The sequence below is a fragment of the Scyliorhinus canicula genome, chromosome 26, assembly GCF_902713615.1.
Source record: "Scyliorhinus canicula chromosome 26, sScyCan1.1, whole genome shotgun sequence".
Taxonomy (NCBI): Eukaryota; Metazoa; Chordata; class Chondrichthyes; order Carcharhiniformes; family Scyliorhinidae; genus Scyliorhinus; species Scyliorhinus canicula.
The window spans coordinates 10,576,245-10,594,337 of record NC_052171.1 but is presented as its reverse complement, the minus strand read 5'-3'; the positions used below and the strand labels follow the sequence as shown (position 1 = coordinate 10,594,337).

The window sequence follows — 18,093 nt, the reverse complement described above, 5'->3', positions numbered from 1 at the left end:
GTTGATGTTAACATGCGGGCTAATGTCTGGGGGTTTAGTGGGAGGATGGGATCGTTGTTATTGATATGGGGATTGACATTACATTCGTTACTGATTATTGTTGGGTGTCATTTTGGGAGAAAATGTGAAAAAGGAGAACAAAAACTATTTAAAAAAAAAAATAATCGTGGTCTGAACTCCAATTTTTTTGCCTATTCCCCCGTAGCCCTCGACTCCCGTAGCCCTCGACTCCCGCGTCAATGAAAAATCTGTCGGCAAGAAAGATGGTTGAAGCCAGGGCACTGGGAAGCAAAGGTGGGATGTGGGCAGCAGCTTGGGAAAGCCATGGGAGTGGACTCAGGGGAAATGGGCACAATCCAGTCTCATGATGTTGTTGGAACGAGCGTAAATGATAGTTTGACAGGCTCAATCATATACTGACTCTACCAACTGCACTGAATGGGGAGTTCTGAAGCAAACTGTTCATCATTGCTTCTTTGAAATGCTGGAAAATAATTAATTTTTGGAAAAAAAGATTCCTGGCGACGTTTTTAATGGTGGAAAAGTCCAGTCAAACAGTCCGAATGTGTTTACTAATCCCAGCCGCGAGATAAGCTAACACAAGGAGCTGGAAAAGGACACCAGTGAATGAAGTGCCCTTGGCTAATGATTGTGATGCTTTCCACGTCAAACCAACTTCTTCCCGCGATGCAACGGCTTGGGAGAAAATGAGGCGAGTTTGGACTGATTCACACTTCACTGTGAAGCAGTTTTCAAACTCCACCTAGTGGCGAACCGACTCGGAGCAAGTTCAGTAGAAACCAGAAGGAGATGGCCACTTGGCCCCTTCAGCTTCTTGGAGTCATAGAATAATGACAGTGCAGAAGGAGGCCATTCGGCCCATCAAGTCCACACCGGCCCTCTGTACGAGCACCCTTCCTATCCCCGTAAACCAGTAACCCACCCTAACCTTTTTTTTTGGACACTAAGGGGCAATTTAGCGTGGCCAATCCACGCTATGGACTGTGGGAGGAAACCGGAGCACCCGGAGGAAACCCACGCACACACGGGGGAGAATGTGCAGACTCTGCACAGACCCAAAGCTGGAATCGAACCCGCGTTTTTTTTTGGGGGGGGGTGGGTTGAGTGGTGATGATGGTCCAGTGTCAATACAGGATGAAATGGATAACATGGGAAGAATGGCATGGGAAGGGGATAGCATGGAAGTGGTGACATGGGAAGGGGTGGACGCCATCGGAGTGGGTGGCATGGAAGGGGATAGCATAGGAAGGAGGGGATAGCATGGGAGGGAATGGCATAGGAAGGAGGGGATAGCATGGGAGGGAATGGCATAGGAAGGAGGGGATAGCATGGGAGGGAATGGCATAGGAAGGAGGGGATAGCATGGGAGGGAATGGTTTAGGAAGGAGCGGATAGCATGGGAGGGGGTGTCATGGGAGGAAAGGAATGACATGGAAAAGAATGGCATGGGAAGGAGGAGATGAAATGAAAATCGCTTATTGTCACGAGTAGGCTTCAATGAAGTTACTGTGAAAAGCCCCTAGTCACCACATTCTAGCGCTTGTTCGGGGAGGCTGGTACGAGAATCGAACCGTGCTGCTGGCCTGCCTTGGTCTGCTTTAAAAGCCAGCGATTTAGCCCAGTGAGCTAAACCAGCCCCTGTATAGCATGGAAGGGATGGAATGGAAGGGGATGGCCTGGGAAGGAGGGGGTGGCCTGGGAAGGAGGGGATGGCATTGGAAAGAGGGGATGGCATGGGAAGGAGATGGCATGGGAAGGGGATAGTATGGCAGGGGATGGCATGGGAAGGGGATGGCATGGGAAGGAGGGGATGGCATGGGAAGGAGGGGATGGCCTGGGAAGGAGGGGATGGCATGGGAAGGAGGGGATGGCCTGGGAAGGAGGGGATGGCATGGGAAGGAGGGGATGGCCTGGGAAGGAGGGGATGGCATGGGAAGGGGATGGCATGGGAAGGAGGGGATGGCATGGGAAGGCGGGGATGGCATGGGAAGGAGGGGATGGCATGGGAAGGGGATGGCATGGGAAGGAGGGGATGGCATGGGAAGGCGGGGATGGCATGGGAAGGAGGGGATGGCATGGGAAGGGGATGGCATGGGAAGGGGATGGCATGGGAAGGGGATGGCATGGGAAGGAGGGGATGGCATGGGAAGGGGATGGCATGGGAAGGGGATGGCATGGGAAGGGGATGGCATGGGAAGGAGGGGATGGCCTGGGAAGGAGGGGATGGCATGGGAAGGAGGGGATGGCCTGGGAAGGAGGGGATGGCATGGGAAGGGGATGGCATGGGAAGGAGGGGATGGCATGGGATGGGGATGGCATGGGAAGGGGATGGCATGGAAAGGGGATGGGGATGGCATGGGAAGGGGATGGCATGGGAAGGGGATGGCATGGGAAGGGGATGGCCTGGGAAGGGGATGGCATGGGAAGGGGATGGCCTGGGAAGGAGGGGATGGCATGGGAAGGGGATGGCATGGGAAGGGGATGGCATGGGAAGGGGATGGCATGGGAAGGGGATGGCCTGGGAAGGAGGGGATGGCATGGGAAGGGGATGGCATGGGAAGGGGATGGCATGGGAAGGGGATGGCCTGGGAAGGAGGGGATGGCATGGGAAGGGGATGGCATGGGAAGGGGATGGCATGGGAAGGGGATGGCATGGGAAGGGGATGGCATGGGAAGGGGATGGCATGGGAAGGAGGGGGTGGCCTGGGAAGGAGGGGATGGCCTGGGAAGGAGGGGATGGCATGGGAAGGAGGGGATGGCATGGGAAGGGGATGGCATGGGAAGGGGATGGCATGGGAAGGGGATGGCATGGGAAGGAGGGGATGGCCTGGGAAGGAGGGGATGGCATGTGTAAAGGTGCTATATAAATGTGGTTGTCCATGGCAGGAGCCAGGAGGTTTCAGAGTTGGTCCCAATTCATGCATCACGTCCACAGTTGGCCAGACCTTTTGGTGATGCTGCAAGTTCTCCCTGGGGAGCAGAGCCCGGCCGCCGTTGCTGAGGTAACGGTCGCCCCGGGTTACTCGCCGGCCCCGCTCTGATTGGGGGAGCGCGGTACGCCCCCGCCTGTCGCTCAGCCAATGGCAAGCCGCCCCGTCGATCTCCCTGCCGCTGATTGGTTTGTCGACCCCCCTGCCGACGGGCCGGCCTTCCGGAAGCGGATTGGTCAATCCGGCTGTCGCTCGGGTGAATGGGGCGGGGGGACAGCGGGACACGCCCCTCCTCTGGTCCCAGTGGGTAGCCGCTCGGAGGGTGATTGGCCAGCCCGGCTGTAACCCGGCTCGGGGGGGCGGGGCTGGTAGAGAATGTCCCGCCTCCCCTCGCCGCCGGTTGGTCAATTTCCCGCGGTCGGCATGCCGGCCCGAACGCCAATTGGCCAGTCGGGCTGGTTGGCTGAGCGGGGCCGTCAGTCAGTCAGGGGGCGGGGACCGGGAGTCAAGGAGCGGGGCCGTCAGTCAGTCAGGGGGCGGGGCCCGGGGAGGTCAGGAGGCGGAGCCCGGGGAGGTTAAGGGGCGGGGCCGGGGAGTCAGGGGGCGGGGCCCGGGGGAGTCAGGGGCGGGGCCGGGGCCGGGGAGTCAGGGGGCGGGGCCCGGGGGAGTCAGGGGCGGGGCCGGGGAGTCTGGGGGCGGGGCCCGGGGAGTCGGGGGTGGGGCCCGGCGGAGTCAGGGGCGGGGCCCGGGGAGGTCAGGGGTCCGAGCCCGGGGGAGGTCAGGGCGGCGCCTCCGACAAAATGGCTTCCTACTTCGACGAACATGACTGCGAGCCGACCAACCCCGAGGAGCAATACCGGCAGAACGCGCTCCTGGAGCTGGCCAGGTACCGACAGAGCTGCCCTCCCCCCCACATTACCCCCTCCTCTCCCCCCCCAATTACCCCCTCCTCTCCCCCCCCAATTACCCCCTCCTCTTCCCCCCCCATTACCCCCTCCTCTCCCCCCCATTATCCCCTCACCCGCTTCCCCCATTATCCCCTCACCCTCTCCCCCCCCATTATCCCCTCACCCTCTTCCCCCCCCCCTCCTCTTCTCCCCCCTCCCCTTTGTGTCCAAAAGAGGTAGTGGGTCTAGGTAGGGCGCTCTCTCTAGGAGGGTTGGTGCTCAATGGGCCGAATGACCTCCTTCTGCACGGTAGGGATTCCATGGAATTCAGGTGTACGCATCGGCAGTGCCCGGCCCAGGCACGGTTAGCACAGTGGTTAGCACCGTGGCTTCACAGCTCCAGGGACCCGGGTTCGATTTCCCCGGTGGGTCACTGTCTGTGCGGAGTCTGCACGTTCTCCCCCCCCCCCCCCCCCCCCCCCCGTGTCTGCGTGGGTTTCCTCCGGGTGCTCCGGTTTCCTCCCACAGTCCAGAAAGACGTGCAGGTTAGGTGGATTGGCCATGATAAATTGCCCCTTAGTGTCCAAAAAGGTTCGGTGGGGGTTACGGGGATAGGGTGGAAGTGAGGGGCTTGAGTGGGTCGGTGAAGACTCGATGGACCGAATGGCCTCCTTCTGCACTGTATCTTCGATTGTAAATGGCTGAATGTCTTTCTCAAGAGGCGGTTGAAGCAGAATTGTGAATAATTTTGAGGTGGAGCTGGATAGATTTTTGAGCGGGAGCGTGGAAGGTTATTGAAGGTAGGCGGGGATGTGAAGTTGTCTGATTGAAGGCCGGGGAGACTTGAGTGGCCTCATCCTCCAAATTTGTCTGTAAATGCAGTTCCCAAACCTTTGACCTTCAATACCCCGATGTGATTCAGTGTCATATTATGTTTTATAGCACTCCTCTGAAGCACCTTGAGATGTTTTACGCTTTGTAAAAGAAAAATATCATCTTTAACTTCCTCATGGAAGAAAATTAGAAAATGCTGGAATTGTTTTTATTCTTGCATGGGTCATGAGCATTTTTTGCCAATCCTAATTGCCCCTCAATTAAGAGTCAACCACATCGCTGTGGGTCTGGAGTCACATGTAGGCCAGACCGGGTAAGGACGGCAGATTTCCTTCCCTAAAGGACATTAGTGAACCAGATGGGTTTTTACGACAGTCAACAATAGTTTTGTGGTCATCATTAGACTTTTAATTCCGGATTTTTATTGGATTCCAGTTTCATCAATGCCGTGGCAGGATTTGAACCTAAATCTCCAGAGCATTACATAGAATCAATGATTTTACAGTGCAGAAGGAGGCCATTCGGCCCATCTAGTCTGCACCGGCCCTTGGTAAGAGCACCGTGCTTAAGCCCACGCCTCCACCCTTTTCCCCATAACCCCACCTTTTTGGACACAACGGGCAATTTAGCGTGGCCAATCCACCTAACAAGCACGTCTTTCGGGACTTGTGGGAGGAAACCGGAGCGCCCAGCGGAAACCCACGCAGAGACGGGGGAGACAGACAGTGACACAAACCGGGAATCGAACCTGGGACCCTGGAGCTGTGAAGCAACTGTGCTATCGTGCTGCCCCAAATTTACACCCAAGATTACTCTGTGCCTCTGGATTACTAGTCCAGTAACAACATCGCTATGCCCCCGCCTCTCCGTCAATAATGTAACAAATGTTGGATCTCTGAAGAGCAGTTAAATTCACATTTCAGTGCAGGCTTGCTTGAATAGACTTGTCATCAAGATGTAAACTTGTCTGTTCCAACGTTATTTGCTTTTTCTTTATTACTATTCTTTACTACCCCTCATCCTCCTGATTTGTTTGGAAGCTGGGTCCGAGGGTTGGGGAGGGAAAATAGGTGGAGTTTGGGGGGAGAATTCCGTCGCTGAACGTTGGCCAGGAGAACGGAATCAGAAGTGGGAAGGGTAGCAAGGATAATCCAGGGAACTACAGGCCGGTGAGCCTTACCTCAGTGGTAGGGAAATTATTGGAAAGGATTCTTCAAGGCAGGATGAAATGAAATTAAAATGAAAATCTACTCCCATTTGGAAGCAAATGGACGTATTAGCGAGAGGCAGCACGGTTTTGTGAAGGGGTGGTTGTATCACACTAACTTGTCCAAGATGATTAATGAAGGTAGGCCAGTGGATGTTGTCTACAAAGGAATTCACACAGGATCAGAGGTGAGCTGGCAAGATGGATACAGAACTGGCTGGGTCATAGAAGGCAGAGAGTAGCAATGGAAGGGTGCTTTTCTGATTGAAGGGCTGGGACTAGTGGTGTTCCGCAGGGATCAGTGCTGGGACCTTTGCTGTTCGTAGTACATATAAATGATTTGGAGGAAAATGTAACTGGTCTGATTAGTAAGTTTGTGGATGACACAAAGGTTGGTGGAATTGCGGATAGCGATGAGGACTGTCAGAGGATACAGCAGCATTTAGATCGTTTGGAGACTTGGGCGGAGAGATGGCAGATGGAGTTTAATCCAGACAAATGTGAGGTAATGCATTTTGGAATTTTTAATACAGGTGGGAATATACAGAGAATCGTAGAACCCTCGAGTATTGACAGTCAGATAAATCTTGGTGTACAACTCCACAGGTCACTGAAAGGGGCAACACAGGTGGAGAAGGTGGTCAAGAAGGCATACGGCATATTGCCTTCATTGGTCAGGGCATTGAGTATAAAAATTGGCAAGTCATGTTGCAGCTGTATAGAACCTTAGTTAGGCCACACTTGGAGTATAGTGTTCAATTCTGGACGCCACACTACCAGAAGGATGTGGAGGCTTTGGAGAGGGTACAGAGGAGGTTTACCAGGATGTTGCCTGGTCTGGAGGGTGCTAGCTATGTGGAGAGGCTGAATAGACTCAGACTTTTCATTAGAAAGATGGAGGTTGAGGGATGACCTGATAGAGGTTTATAACATTATGAGGGGCATAGACAGAGTGGATAGTCAGAGGCTTTTTCCCAGGGTAGAGGGGTCAATTACTAGGGGGCAGAGGTTTAAGGTGCGATGGGGTAAGATTAGAGGAAATTACATGTGCGAGGGACGTTTTTCTACATCGAGGGTAGTGGGTGCCTGGAACTCGCTGCCGGAGGAGGTGGTGGAAGCAGGGTCGATAGTGACATTTAAGGGGCATCTTGACAAATACATGAATAGGATGGGAATAGAGGGATACGGACCCTGGAAGTGTAGAAGATTTTAGTTTAGACGGGCAGCATGATCGGCGCAGGCTTGGAGGGCCGAAGGGCCTGTTCCTATGCTGTACTTTTCTTTGTTCTTCTTTGGTACTGGTCCTTTGTTTGACAGGTGCTATCTAAGGAACCTTGGTGAGCTGATGCAGTGCATCTTGTATTTATATATTTTAAAATAGATTGCCCAATTAAGGGGCAATTTAGCGTGGCCAATCCACCTAGCCTGCACATCTTTGGGTTGTGGGGAGTGAGACTCACACAAACACGGAGAGAATGTGCAAACTCCACACGGACGGTGACCCGGGCCCGAACCTGGGACCTCGGCGCCGTGATGTAGCAGTGCTAACCACTGTGCCAACGTGCAGCCTAGGTGCACCGTGTAGATGGTACATATGGCTGCCACTGTGCGTCGGTGGTGGAGGGAGTGAATGTTTGTGGATTGGGTGCCGATCAAGCGGGGCTGTTTTGTCCTGGATGGTGTGGAGCTTCTTTTTTTAAAATAAATTTAGATTATCCAATTATTTTTTCCAATTAAGGGGGCAATTTAGTGTGGCCAATCTACCTACTCTGCACATTTTTGGGTTGTGGGGGCGAAACCCACGCAAACATGGGGAGAATGTGCAAACTCCACACGGACAGTGACCCAGAGCCGGGATCGAACCTGGGACCTCAGCGCCGTGAGGCAGCAGGGCTAACCCACTGCGCCACCGTGCTGCCTGTGTGGAGCTTCTTGAGTGTTGTTGCGAGCTGCACTCATCCAGGCAAGTGGAGAGTATTCCCTCACACTCCTGACTTGTGCCTTGTAGATGGTGGACAGGCTTTGGGGGGAGTCAGGAGGTGAGTTACTCTCCGCAGGATTCCCAGCCTCTGACCTGCTCCGGTAGCCACAGTATTTATATGGCTGGGTCCAGTTCAGTTTCTGATCAATGGTAACCCCCAGGATGTTGATTGTGGGGGATTCTGGGATGGTAATGCCATTGAATGTCAAGGAGCGATGGTTAGATCCTCTCTGGTAGGAGATGGCCATTGCCTGGCACTTGTGTGTTGCGAATGTAACTTGTCAGCCCCAAGCCTGGATATTGTCCAGGTCTTGCTGCATTTGGACATGGACTGCTTCATTATCTGAGGAGTCGCGAATGGTGCTGAACATGGTGCCGTCATCGGCGAACATCCCCACTTCTGACCTTATGATGGAGGGACGGTCATTGATGAAGCAGCTGAAGAGGATTGAGCCGAGGACACTACCCTGAGGAACTCCCGCAGTGATGTCCTGGAGCTGAGATGATTGACCTCCAACCACCACAACCATCTTCCTTTGTGCCGGGAATGACTCCAACCAACGGAGACTTTTCTCCCTGATTCCCATTGACTCCAGTTTAGCCCGGGCTCCTTGATGCCGCACTCAGTCAAATGCGGCCTCTATGCCAAAGGGCAGTCACTCTCACCTCACCTCTGGCATTCAGCTCTTTTGTCCATGTTTGACCCAAGGCTGTAATGAGGTCAGGAGCTGAGTGACGCTGGCTGAATCCAAACTGAAAGTCCGTGATCAGGTTATTGCTGAGTAAGTTCTGCTTGATAGCACTGTTGATGACTCCTTCCATCACTTTGCTGATGATGGAGAGTAAGAAACGAAGAAATCAAATAACGTTTATACATTGCCGAACACATAATAATATTTTATTGTCGGCAGTATGAAGTTACTGTGAAAAGCCCCTAGTCGCCACCTTCCGACGCATGTTCGGGTCAGCCGGTACGGGAATTGAACCCACGCTGCTGGCCTTGTTCTGCATTACAAACCAGCTGTCTAGCCGACTGAGCTAAACCAGCCCCATTGTTCACATTTTGAGTATTGTCTGGTACGTTTCTGCGACCAGTTGCAGAAGCTCGCTCAGGCAGAGTCAGTATTAGCTACCCTTGCCTTTCCACGACCCTCTCCGCAACCTCTTTCCTTGCTCGAACAGTTAGCTGGTCTATAGGTTAAATTAGAAAACACGTTGACCCGCCACACGGGTAGATTCTCGAAGACGAGGTTGCTGTGGTTAGACTGGATACATGTTTGCCCCTTATTCGCGTGCTCGCAGTTGGCACCAAGTCAGGATTCAGCTCGCATTGATTGTGTCCCTCTGCCACATCAGCCTATTAACAGTTGACATTTTTGTAACGTTATTATGGGCCAGGGTTTAGAGACACCAACCTATATCATGGCGTTCACCTGACCCATAGCTTTTAACAGAGTTTGGTTATGGGGAACACGAGCCCCACTTTACAGGTATAATGCAACAGAGCTAAAGTATTTTTCACAAGAACAATGTTTATTCTATAAATCCAGAACTACCAACGCTGATAACCCCCCCCCCCCCCAATACAGTAATCTATAGGTAACCCTCAGTAACGTTCCTAACAACATCCAGCAGTCAAAGACCCTTTTTCACAAAGACAGCAGATTTGCCTTCCTTGCAGAACCAGGTATTGCTTTGAAATCATCAAGTGATCTGGAGACATTCTCTTAGCACGCAGAGAGAGACCAAAATACACCTCCTTGGTTTGAATGCAGCTCTCCCACTGAAAACGAAACTAAAGCTCCGAGCCAAAAACAGCTTCCAGCTCGAAACGAAAGTAAAAAGCAGAACCCAGCTCCACCCACACACGCTGACATCACTGCAGCCACTTGAGAAGACAAACATTTCTTAAAGTGACATTCCCATGACATTACCCTCTACTCTTTTTGTTTAGCATTCTGTAGCACCCTATATAAATCCCGAAGAGCAATTGTCGATTGCCCTAATAAATCGTTGTTCATAAACCCTATTCGTTTAACTCCACAGGTGATATGAAATGAAGTCCATTAGCAATAATGCTTATCCTAGATTGTGGTGTTGGTTTTCCAGGTCTCTGTTGGCAGGGATGGATTTGGACCTCGGGGAGGTCGATTTTTCTGACTGGGATCATCGATTGCCCCCCGCTGCTAAAAAGGAGATCGTACAGAATCTCCCGACGGTTCCCGTGACTCCGGCACAAGCAGGTACGATTTGCTAGGCCCCAGACTGTGGGAGCTGTAATCAGCCATGTGAAATGATCGAGTATTGTCGGTACCAGGGTACAAGAGTGTAAAATTGGCTCCCTGAACGCCGTGTGCAATGCAGATCGCAAGGTTCAATCCTGAGTGTGAAGTCAAGGCAGTACAGAAGAGGTCATTCAATGCATCGACTCCACGCTGTTTCTCCTAGGTCCATCCAGTTAGTCCTATTTCCCCCCCCCCCTCTATCCCCCGTATCCCAGTAAATTTATTTACCTCGAGCCCATATCTAATTTCCTTTTGAATTCATTCAACGTCCCTGTTTCCACCCCCCTCGTAAGCAGTGAGTTTCAGCCCATCCCTCCTCTCGACTCCCCGCACGTCCACTGTACCTCTCGCCCAGAGCCTTATATCGGTGCCGTCTAATCCTTGTACCACAGTCTTGCCTTGTCCAGCCTATTGAGCCATAGAATCCTTACAATGTAGAATGAGGCCATTCGGGCCACGGATTCTGCACCGACCCTCCGAAAGTGCACCCTACCTACGCCCACCGTTCCCCCCCCCCCCCCAACCCCCTGTAACCTCATCCTAATCTGCATGTCCCTGGACACATAACGGCCAATTTTATCACGGCCAATCCACCTAACGTGCACATCTTTGGACTGTGGGGGGAAACTGGAGCACCCGGAGGAAACCCACGGGGAGAATGTGCAAATTCCGCACAGACAATGACCCAAGCCGGGAATCAAACCTGGGACCTTAGAGCTGTGAAGCTGCAGTGCTAACCACTGTGCCACCCGTGCCGCCCAAAAAAGAGAGTTATCGGATTCTGGTCTGTGCTCGTTTCAGCCTTTTTTTTTTTGCAAGGAGAGTATTGGTTCCCGAAGTGACTTTCTGGAGAAAGCAAGAGTGGGAAAGGAGAGGTTTACTCCCTCCGCTGTCAGAGTGAAAGCCCTTTATGTCGCTGAAACATTTCAGCGGGAACGGATCGGATCGCCACCTGTTACCGGGCAGAACACTGCCTTTTAGGCCAATTCATTGACCACCGGCAAAATCAGTCAAACCAAGTCATCATGGTCTCCCCTACTGAAATCTCCTGCTTGCATTAAAGACACATGTCCATTAATCATCCACGGATGAAAAATAAACAACACAAATAAAAGAAAGGAAATATGGGAATAAACGGAAAGGACCCTAACACTTCTAAAGGACAGTTGGGAATGGACAACAACCACTGGCAGTGACGCCCTCCCCCCCCCCCCCCATCCCCCCATATCGAATGAATTATCAAGAATGGTCCAATGGGGATGGAGCAGTGGTTAGCACTGCAGTCTCATGGCACCGAGGCCTCAGGTTCGATCCTGTCCCCGGGTCACTGTCCATGTAGAGTTTGCGCATTCTCCCCGTGTTTGTGTGGGTTTCGCCCCCTCAACCCAAAGATGTGCAGGGTAGGTGGATTGGCCACGCTAAATTGCCCCTTATTTGGAAAAAACGAATTGGGTATTCTAAACTAATAATAAAAAATAAAAAAATTGGGATGGAACATTCTGATGAGAAGGCATCGCCTCAAACCCGGCGTTTTGAGTGAATCACGAGGTCGAGAAGAATCATCAGGCTGTGCGGGTTGTCGCAATGATCTCCGTGGCCTTGTTATAGTGAGGACTGTTTTGTTTTCCTTTCAGACCGAGGCCTGAAGTGTCCGGTGTGCTTGTTAGAATTTGAGGAAGAGGAGAAAGTGAAGAAGATGCCATGTGAACATTCCTTCCACCCTGGATGTATTGTGCCCTGGCTGGGGAAGGTACGTGGGCACATGCCTGCCTGGCGACCCCGGGTCTATTGAGAGTTTTGTCAGTTTTCCATAGAGATTTACAGCACAGAAAGAGGCCCTTCGGCCCATCGTGTCTGTGCCGGCCATTAACACCTATCGATTCTAATCCCATTTCCCAGCACTAGGCCCGAGGCCTTGTCTGCTGCAGCATTTCAAGAACTCATCTAAACACTTCTTAATAGTTGTGAGAGTTCCTGCCTCTACCACCCTTTCAGGCAGCGCATCCCAGATTCCCATCATCCTCTGGGTGAAAAGGTTTTTCCTCAAATCCCCTCTCAATCTCCCACCCTTACCTTAAATCTGTGCCCCCTGGTTATTGACCCTCCGCTAAAGTGGAAACGTTCCTCCCTATCCACCCTATCCATGTCCCTCATAATGTTGTCCACCTCAATCAGGTCCCCCCTCAGCCTTCTCTGCTCCAAGGAAAACAACCCCAGCCTAACCAGCCTCTCTTCATAGCTGAAACGCTCCAGCCCAGGCAACATCCTGGTGAATCTCCTCTGCTCCCTCTCCAGGGCAATCACATCCTTCCTATAGAGTGGCAACGAGAACTGCACTCAGTACTCTAGCTGTGGCCTAACCAGCGTTTTATACAGCTCCATCATAACCTCCCTGCTCTTATATTCCATACCTCGGCTAATAAAGGCAAGTATCCCATCAGCCTCCTTAACCACCTTATCTACCTGTCCTGCTGCCTTCAGAGATCTATGGACAATTGGATCTTTGATCCATTGATATCTTTCCACACTCTACATCGATCCTCCTCGCTATCGACAACGCAGCCAATTTCTGTGCCATCTGCAAACTTCCTCATCATGACCCCTTTGTGAGTTCCAGAGGAGGTTCACAAGACTGATCCCTGGAATGAAGAGCTTGTCGTATGAGGAGCGGTTGAGGACTCTGGATCTGTATTCGTTGGAGTTCAGAAGGGTGAAGGGCGGGGGGTGGGATCATATTGAAACTTACAGGATACTGCGAGGCCTGGATAGAGGGGACGTGGAGAGAATGTTTCTACTAGTGGGAGAAACTAGAACCAGAGGACACAGCCCCCCTTCAGCCAGAGGGTGGTGAATCTGTGGAACTCTTTGCCACAGAAGGCTGTGGAGGCCAAATCACTGAGCGTCTTTAAGACGGAGATGGATAGGTTCTTGATCAATAAGGGGATCAGGGGTTATGGGGAGAAGGCAGGACAATGGGGATGAGAAACATATCAATCATGATTGAATGGCGGAGCAGACTCGATGGGCCGAATGGCCCAATTCGGTTCCTATATCTTACGGTCTTAAATCATTAATATATGCCAGAAATATCAAGGGGCCCACTACTGGAAACTGTTTTCCGTCGCAAAACACCCTTCAACCATTTACCCTTTCTTTCCTGGTGATTTTGTCTCCATCGTGCTGCATTCCCCTGGATCCCATGGGTTTTTATATATTTTATAACCATTCTGCCACGTGGGGGGGGGGCTTGATAAAACCCATGTAAACCACATGTACTGCACTCCCCTCAACAATCCCCCACTTGTTAACTCAAAAGATGACGCAAATTAGTCAGACACTGAATCGAAATGCGAATCGATCAGTACTTTTAAATACTGGTGTGCATTTCCAGCATGATTTCAATGTCTGCAGTTTTATCGTGTTCCCATCCCCTCCCCTCCCCCCTCGTTCCCTTAACTCTATTTGAGGCCCGAGTTGGGATTCACTCAATTCCTTCCGGAACGGTGCGGGGGTGGGATTGGGAATGTGGCAGGGAGCGAGGGGGCTCTCCTGTCAATCTAGGCGACGCCAGCTCAGTGGAGCGCATGTCCCAATTTAACGTTGTTTGATTTTTCTCAGACTAATTCCTGCCCGTTGTGTAGACTCGAGCTGCCCACCGATAATGAGGAGTATGAAGAGTACAAACAGGACAAGGTAAGGTGACTCCATCCCCATTGTTGGAGCAGGCTAGAAATCCTGGGGCAAGCAACTCACCCCTGACTTCCCAATGTCTCAGTAAGAGTCTTACAACACCAGGTTAAAGTCCAACAGGTTTGTTTCAAACACGAGCTTTCGGAGCACTGCTCCTTCCTCAGGTGAATGGAGAGGTATGTTCCAGAAACATACATATAGACAAAGTCAGAGATGCCAGACAATGCTTGGAATGCGAGCATTTGCAGGTAATTAAATCTTTACAGATCCAGAGATGGGGTAACCCCAGGTTAAAGAGGTGTGAATTGTCTCAAGCCAGGACAGTTGGTAGGATTTCGCAAGCCCAGGCCAGATGGTGGGGGATGAATGTAATGCGACATGAATCCCAGGTCCCGGTTGAGGCCGCACTCATGCGTGCGGAACTTGGCTATCAGTTTCTGCTCAGCGATTCTGCGTTGCCGCGCGTCCTGAAAGCCGCCTTGGAGAACGCTGACCCGGAGATCAGAGGCTGAATGCCCTTGACTGCTGAAGTGTTCCCCGACCGGAAGGGAACATTCCTGCCTGGCGATTGTCGCGCGATGCCCGTTCATCCGTTGTCGCAGCGTCTGCATGGTCTCGCCAATGTACCACGCTTCGGGACATCCTTTCCTGCAGCGTATGAGGTAGACAACGTTGGCCGAGCCGCACGAGTATGTACCGCGTACCTGGTGGGTGGTGTTCTCACGTGTAATGGTGGTACCCATGTCGATGATCTGGCATGTCTTGCAGAGATTGCCCTGGCAGGGTTGTGTGGTGTCGTGGTCGCTGTTCTGAAGGCTGGGTAGTTTGCTGCAAACAATGGTTTGTTTGAGGTTGCGCGGTTGTTTGAAGGCAAGTAGTGGGGGTGTGGGGGTGACCTTCGCAAGATGTTCATCTTCATTGATGATCTGTTGAAGGCTGCGAAGAAGATGTCATAGTTTCTCCGCCCCAGGAAAGTACTGGACGACGAAGGGTACTTTGTCTTCTGAGGAGGTCGGTGCGGCTTTTTGCTGTGGCGCGTTGGAACTGTCGATCGATGAGCCGAGCGCCATATCCTGTTCGTACGAGGGCATCTTTCAGCATCTGTAGATGTCTTTTATTCTCCTCCTCGTCTGAGCAGATCCTGTGTATTCGGAGGGCTTGAACATAGGGGATGGCTTCTTTAATGTGTTTAGGGTGGAAGCTGGAGAAGTGGAGCATCGTGAGGTTATCTGTGGGCTTGCGGTAAAGCAAAGTGCCGAGGTGACCGTCCTTGATGGAGAAGAGTGTGTCCAAGAATGCAACTGATTTTGGAGAGTAGTCCATGATGAGTCTGATGGTGGGATGGAACTTATTGATGCCATCGTGTAGTCGTCTGAGTGATTCCCAAAGTCTGTCCACCATCTATAAGGCACAAGTCAGGAGTGTGAGGGAATACTCTCCACTTGCCTGGATGAGTGCAGCTTCCAACAACACTCAAGAAGCTCCACACCATCCACAAACATTCACTCCCTCCCCCACCGACGCACAGTGGCAGCCGTGTGTACCATCTACAAGATGCACTGCAGCAACTCACTAAGGCTCCTTAGGCAGAACCGTCCAAATATCCATATAAACCAAGATGTGGTGTATAAGGATTTCAGTAAGACATTTGATAAGGTTCTCCATGGTAGGCTCATTCAGAAAGTCAGGGGCATGGGATACAGGGAAATTTGGGTGTGTGGATACAGAATTGGCTGGCCGAAAGAAGACAGCGAGTGGTAGTGGATGGAAAGTATTCCGCCTGGAGGTCAGTGACCAGTGGTGTCCCGCAGGGATCTGTTTTGGAACCTCTGCTCTTTGTGGTTTTTAGAAATTACTTGGATGAGGGAGTGGAAGGGTGTGTTAGTAAGTTTGCCGATGACACGAAGGTTGGGGGAGTTGTAGATAGTGTCAACGGGTGTTGCAGGTTACAACAGAACATTGACAGGATGCAGAGCTGGGCTGAGAAGTGGCAGATGGAGTTCAACCGAGATAAATGTGAAGTGATTAATTTTGGAACGTTAAATCTGAATGCTGAATGCAGGATTCTTGGAAGTGTGGAGGAACAGAGGGATCTTGGGGTCCACGTATATAGATCCCTGAAAGTTGCCACTCAAGTTGAGAGGGTTGTTAAGAAGGCATATGGTGTGTTGGCTTTCATTAACTCTTTCATTAAGAGTCACGAGGTTCTGCTGCAGCTTTATAAAACTCTGGATTAGACCACACTTGGAATACTGTGTCCAGTTCTGGTCGCCTAATTATAGTAAGGATGTGGATGCTTTGGAGAGGGTGCAGAGGAGATTTACCAGGATGCTGCATGGACTGGAGGGCAGGTCTTATGAAGAAAGGTTGAGGGAGCTTTTCTCACTGGAGCGAAGAAGGAAGAGAGGTGACTTGATAGAGATGTACAAGGTGATGAGAGGCATGGATAGAGTGGATCGCCAGAGACTTTTCCCAAGGGCGGAAATGGCTGTCACAAGGGGACATAGTTTTAAGGTGATTGGAGGAAGGTATCGGGGAGATGTCAGAGGTCGATTCTTCACACAGAGAGTGGTGGGTGTGTGGAATGCACTGCCAGCAGAGGTGGTGGAGTCAGAGTCATTCGGGACATTTAAGCGACTCTTGGACAGGCACATGGACTGCAGTAAACTGAAGGGGTGTCAGTTAGATTGATATTAGATTAGGATAAATGGTCGGCACAACATGGTAGGCCGAAGGACCTGTACTGTGCTGTACTGTTCTATGTTTTAAGTCACTCACCATCCCAACTTGGAAATATATCGGCCGTTCTTTCACTGTCGCTGGGCCAAAATCCTGGAACTTCCTCTCTCCCAGCACCGTGGGAGCACTTCAGGGACTGTAGCGGTTCAAGAAGGCAGCTCATCACCCTCGAGGGGCAATTAGGGATGGGCAATAAATGCGGCCTAACCAGCGAGACCCACATCTAGAAACTGATTTAAAAAAAAAGCTTTGACCGTACCAAAGAAAGGGGGTCATTGATGGTTGAGATTCTACTCGGGAGTCGGTGGCTAGTCAGCCGTATCTATTGTTTTGTAAGTGGATTGGTGAGAGACTGGTGCTACTGAAGATCGGAGGTGTAATTTGTTTATTGTGTTGTTTCTCCAGGAGAGAAGAAAACAGAAGGAGCAGCGTCTGGAATACCTGCATGGCGCCATGTATACGTGACCACTGGCGTCGTGTGGCATCACTGGGGGACGTTCCGAGCGTTACACCTTCCTGTCAGGCTCCCTCAAGCTCCTCATTGTCTTAACAAACCTGTAACCCCATTCCCTCTAAAACCAGAAGCAGAGCCAGGTTGGAGGGCAGCTGCAGTGCAGCCTGCCATGCAAACGTCCCACAATCACCTCGGGGGAGCCCCCACCTTCGTGTCGCCACCCTCCTTGGCATTAACGTCCTGCAATTTGGCTGGTCCAAAATGTGCTCTCGCGCCTTCCGCTCCCCATTCCGTCGAAATTCCGCCCCGTTAGAACACCATGGGCAGTACTGTGGCTTCACGACGACAGGGACCCGGGTTCGATTCCCCGCTGGGTCACTGTCTGTGCGAAGTCTGCACGTTCTCCCCGTGTGTGTGCGTGGGTTTCCTCCGGGTGCTCCGGTTTCCTCCCACAGTCCAAAGACGTGCAGGTTAGGTGGATTGGCCATGATAAATTGGCCCTTAGTGTCCAAAAAGGTTAGGTGGGGTGCCTGGGAATAGGGTGGAAGTGAGGGCTTAAAGTGGGTCGGTGCAGACCCGATGGGTTGAATGGCCTCCTTCTACACTATGTTCTAACGTTTTTTGTAGAGCTAAGCATGTGAAGTATTAAATGCTTTGCACAGAATCTCTCCTGCACTAAAAGATACTCACGAGCAGAGGGCCTACATTTTGAAGTGCTCTGTTTTGACGACTTTTTGCTCGCCTAACGTGAACATAGAACAGTACAGCACAGAACAGGCCCTTCGGCCCTCGCTGTTGTGCCGAGCAATGATCACCCTACTTAAACCCACGTAACCCGTATACCCGTAACCCAACAATCCCCCTATTAACCTTACACTACGGGCAATTTAACCACCATGGTGGGCCAAAATCCTGGAACTTCCCCTCTGATGCTCATGATGCTAACCCCCATACTACCGTGAGGCCCCGTGAACATAAAACATAGAACATGCAGTGCAGAAGGAGGCCATTCGGCCCATCGAGTCTGCACCGTCCCACTTAAGCCCTCACTTCCACCCTATCCCC

At 51.7% G+C, this 18,093-nt stretch overlaps 1 protein-coding gene across 1 annotated transcript; it reads left to right on the top strand.

Moving 5' to 3' along the window:
- The first annotated feature begins 3,695 nt into the window (after positions 1–3,695).
- rnf181 (ring finger protein 181) lies at positions 3,696–17,478 on the top strand. The gene is made up of 5 exons (XM_038785614.1): positions 3,696–3,837; positions 9,970–10,103; positions 11,780–11,895; positions 13,764–13,838; positions 16,980–17,478. The coding sequence occupies exons 1-5, from the start codon at positions 3,752–3,754 to the stop codon at positions 17,037–17,039; spliced, it is 471 nt and encodes a 156-aa protein (XP_038641542.1). The 5' UTR covers positions 3,696–3,751; the 3' UTR covers positions 17,040–17,478.
- The last annotated feature ends 615 nt before the right edge of the window (positions 17,479–18,093 follow it).

Bases quoted from the DNA above. Each gene is read 5' to 3' on its own strand.
- rnf181 (XM_038785614.1), top strand. From the start codon at position 3,752: ATGGCTTCCTACTTCGACGAACATGACTGCGAGCCGACCAACCCCGAG. The intron at 10,104-11,779 runs GTACGATTTGCT...TTTTCCTTTCAG, and splicing joins CGTGACTCCGGCACAAGCAG to ACCGAGGCCTGAAGTGTCCG. The intron at 11,896-13,763 runs GTACGTGGGCAC...GATTTTTCTCAG, and splicing joins TTGTGCCCTGGCTGGGGAAG to ACTAATTCCTGCCCGTTGTG.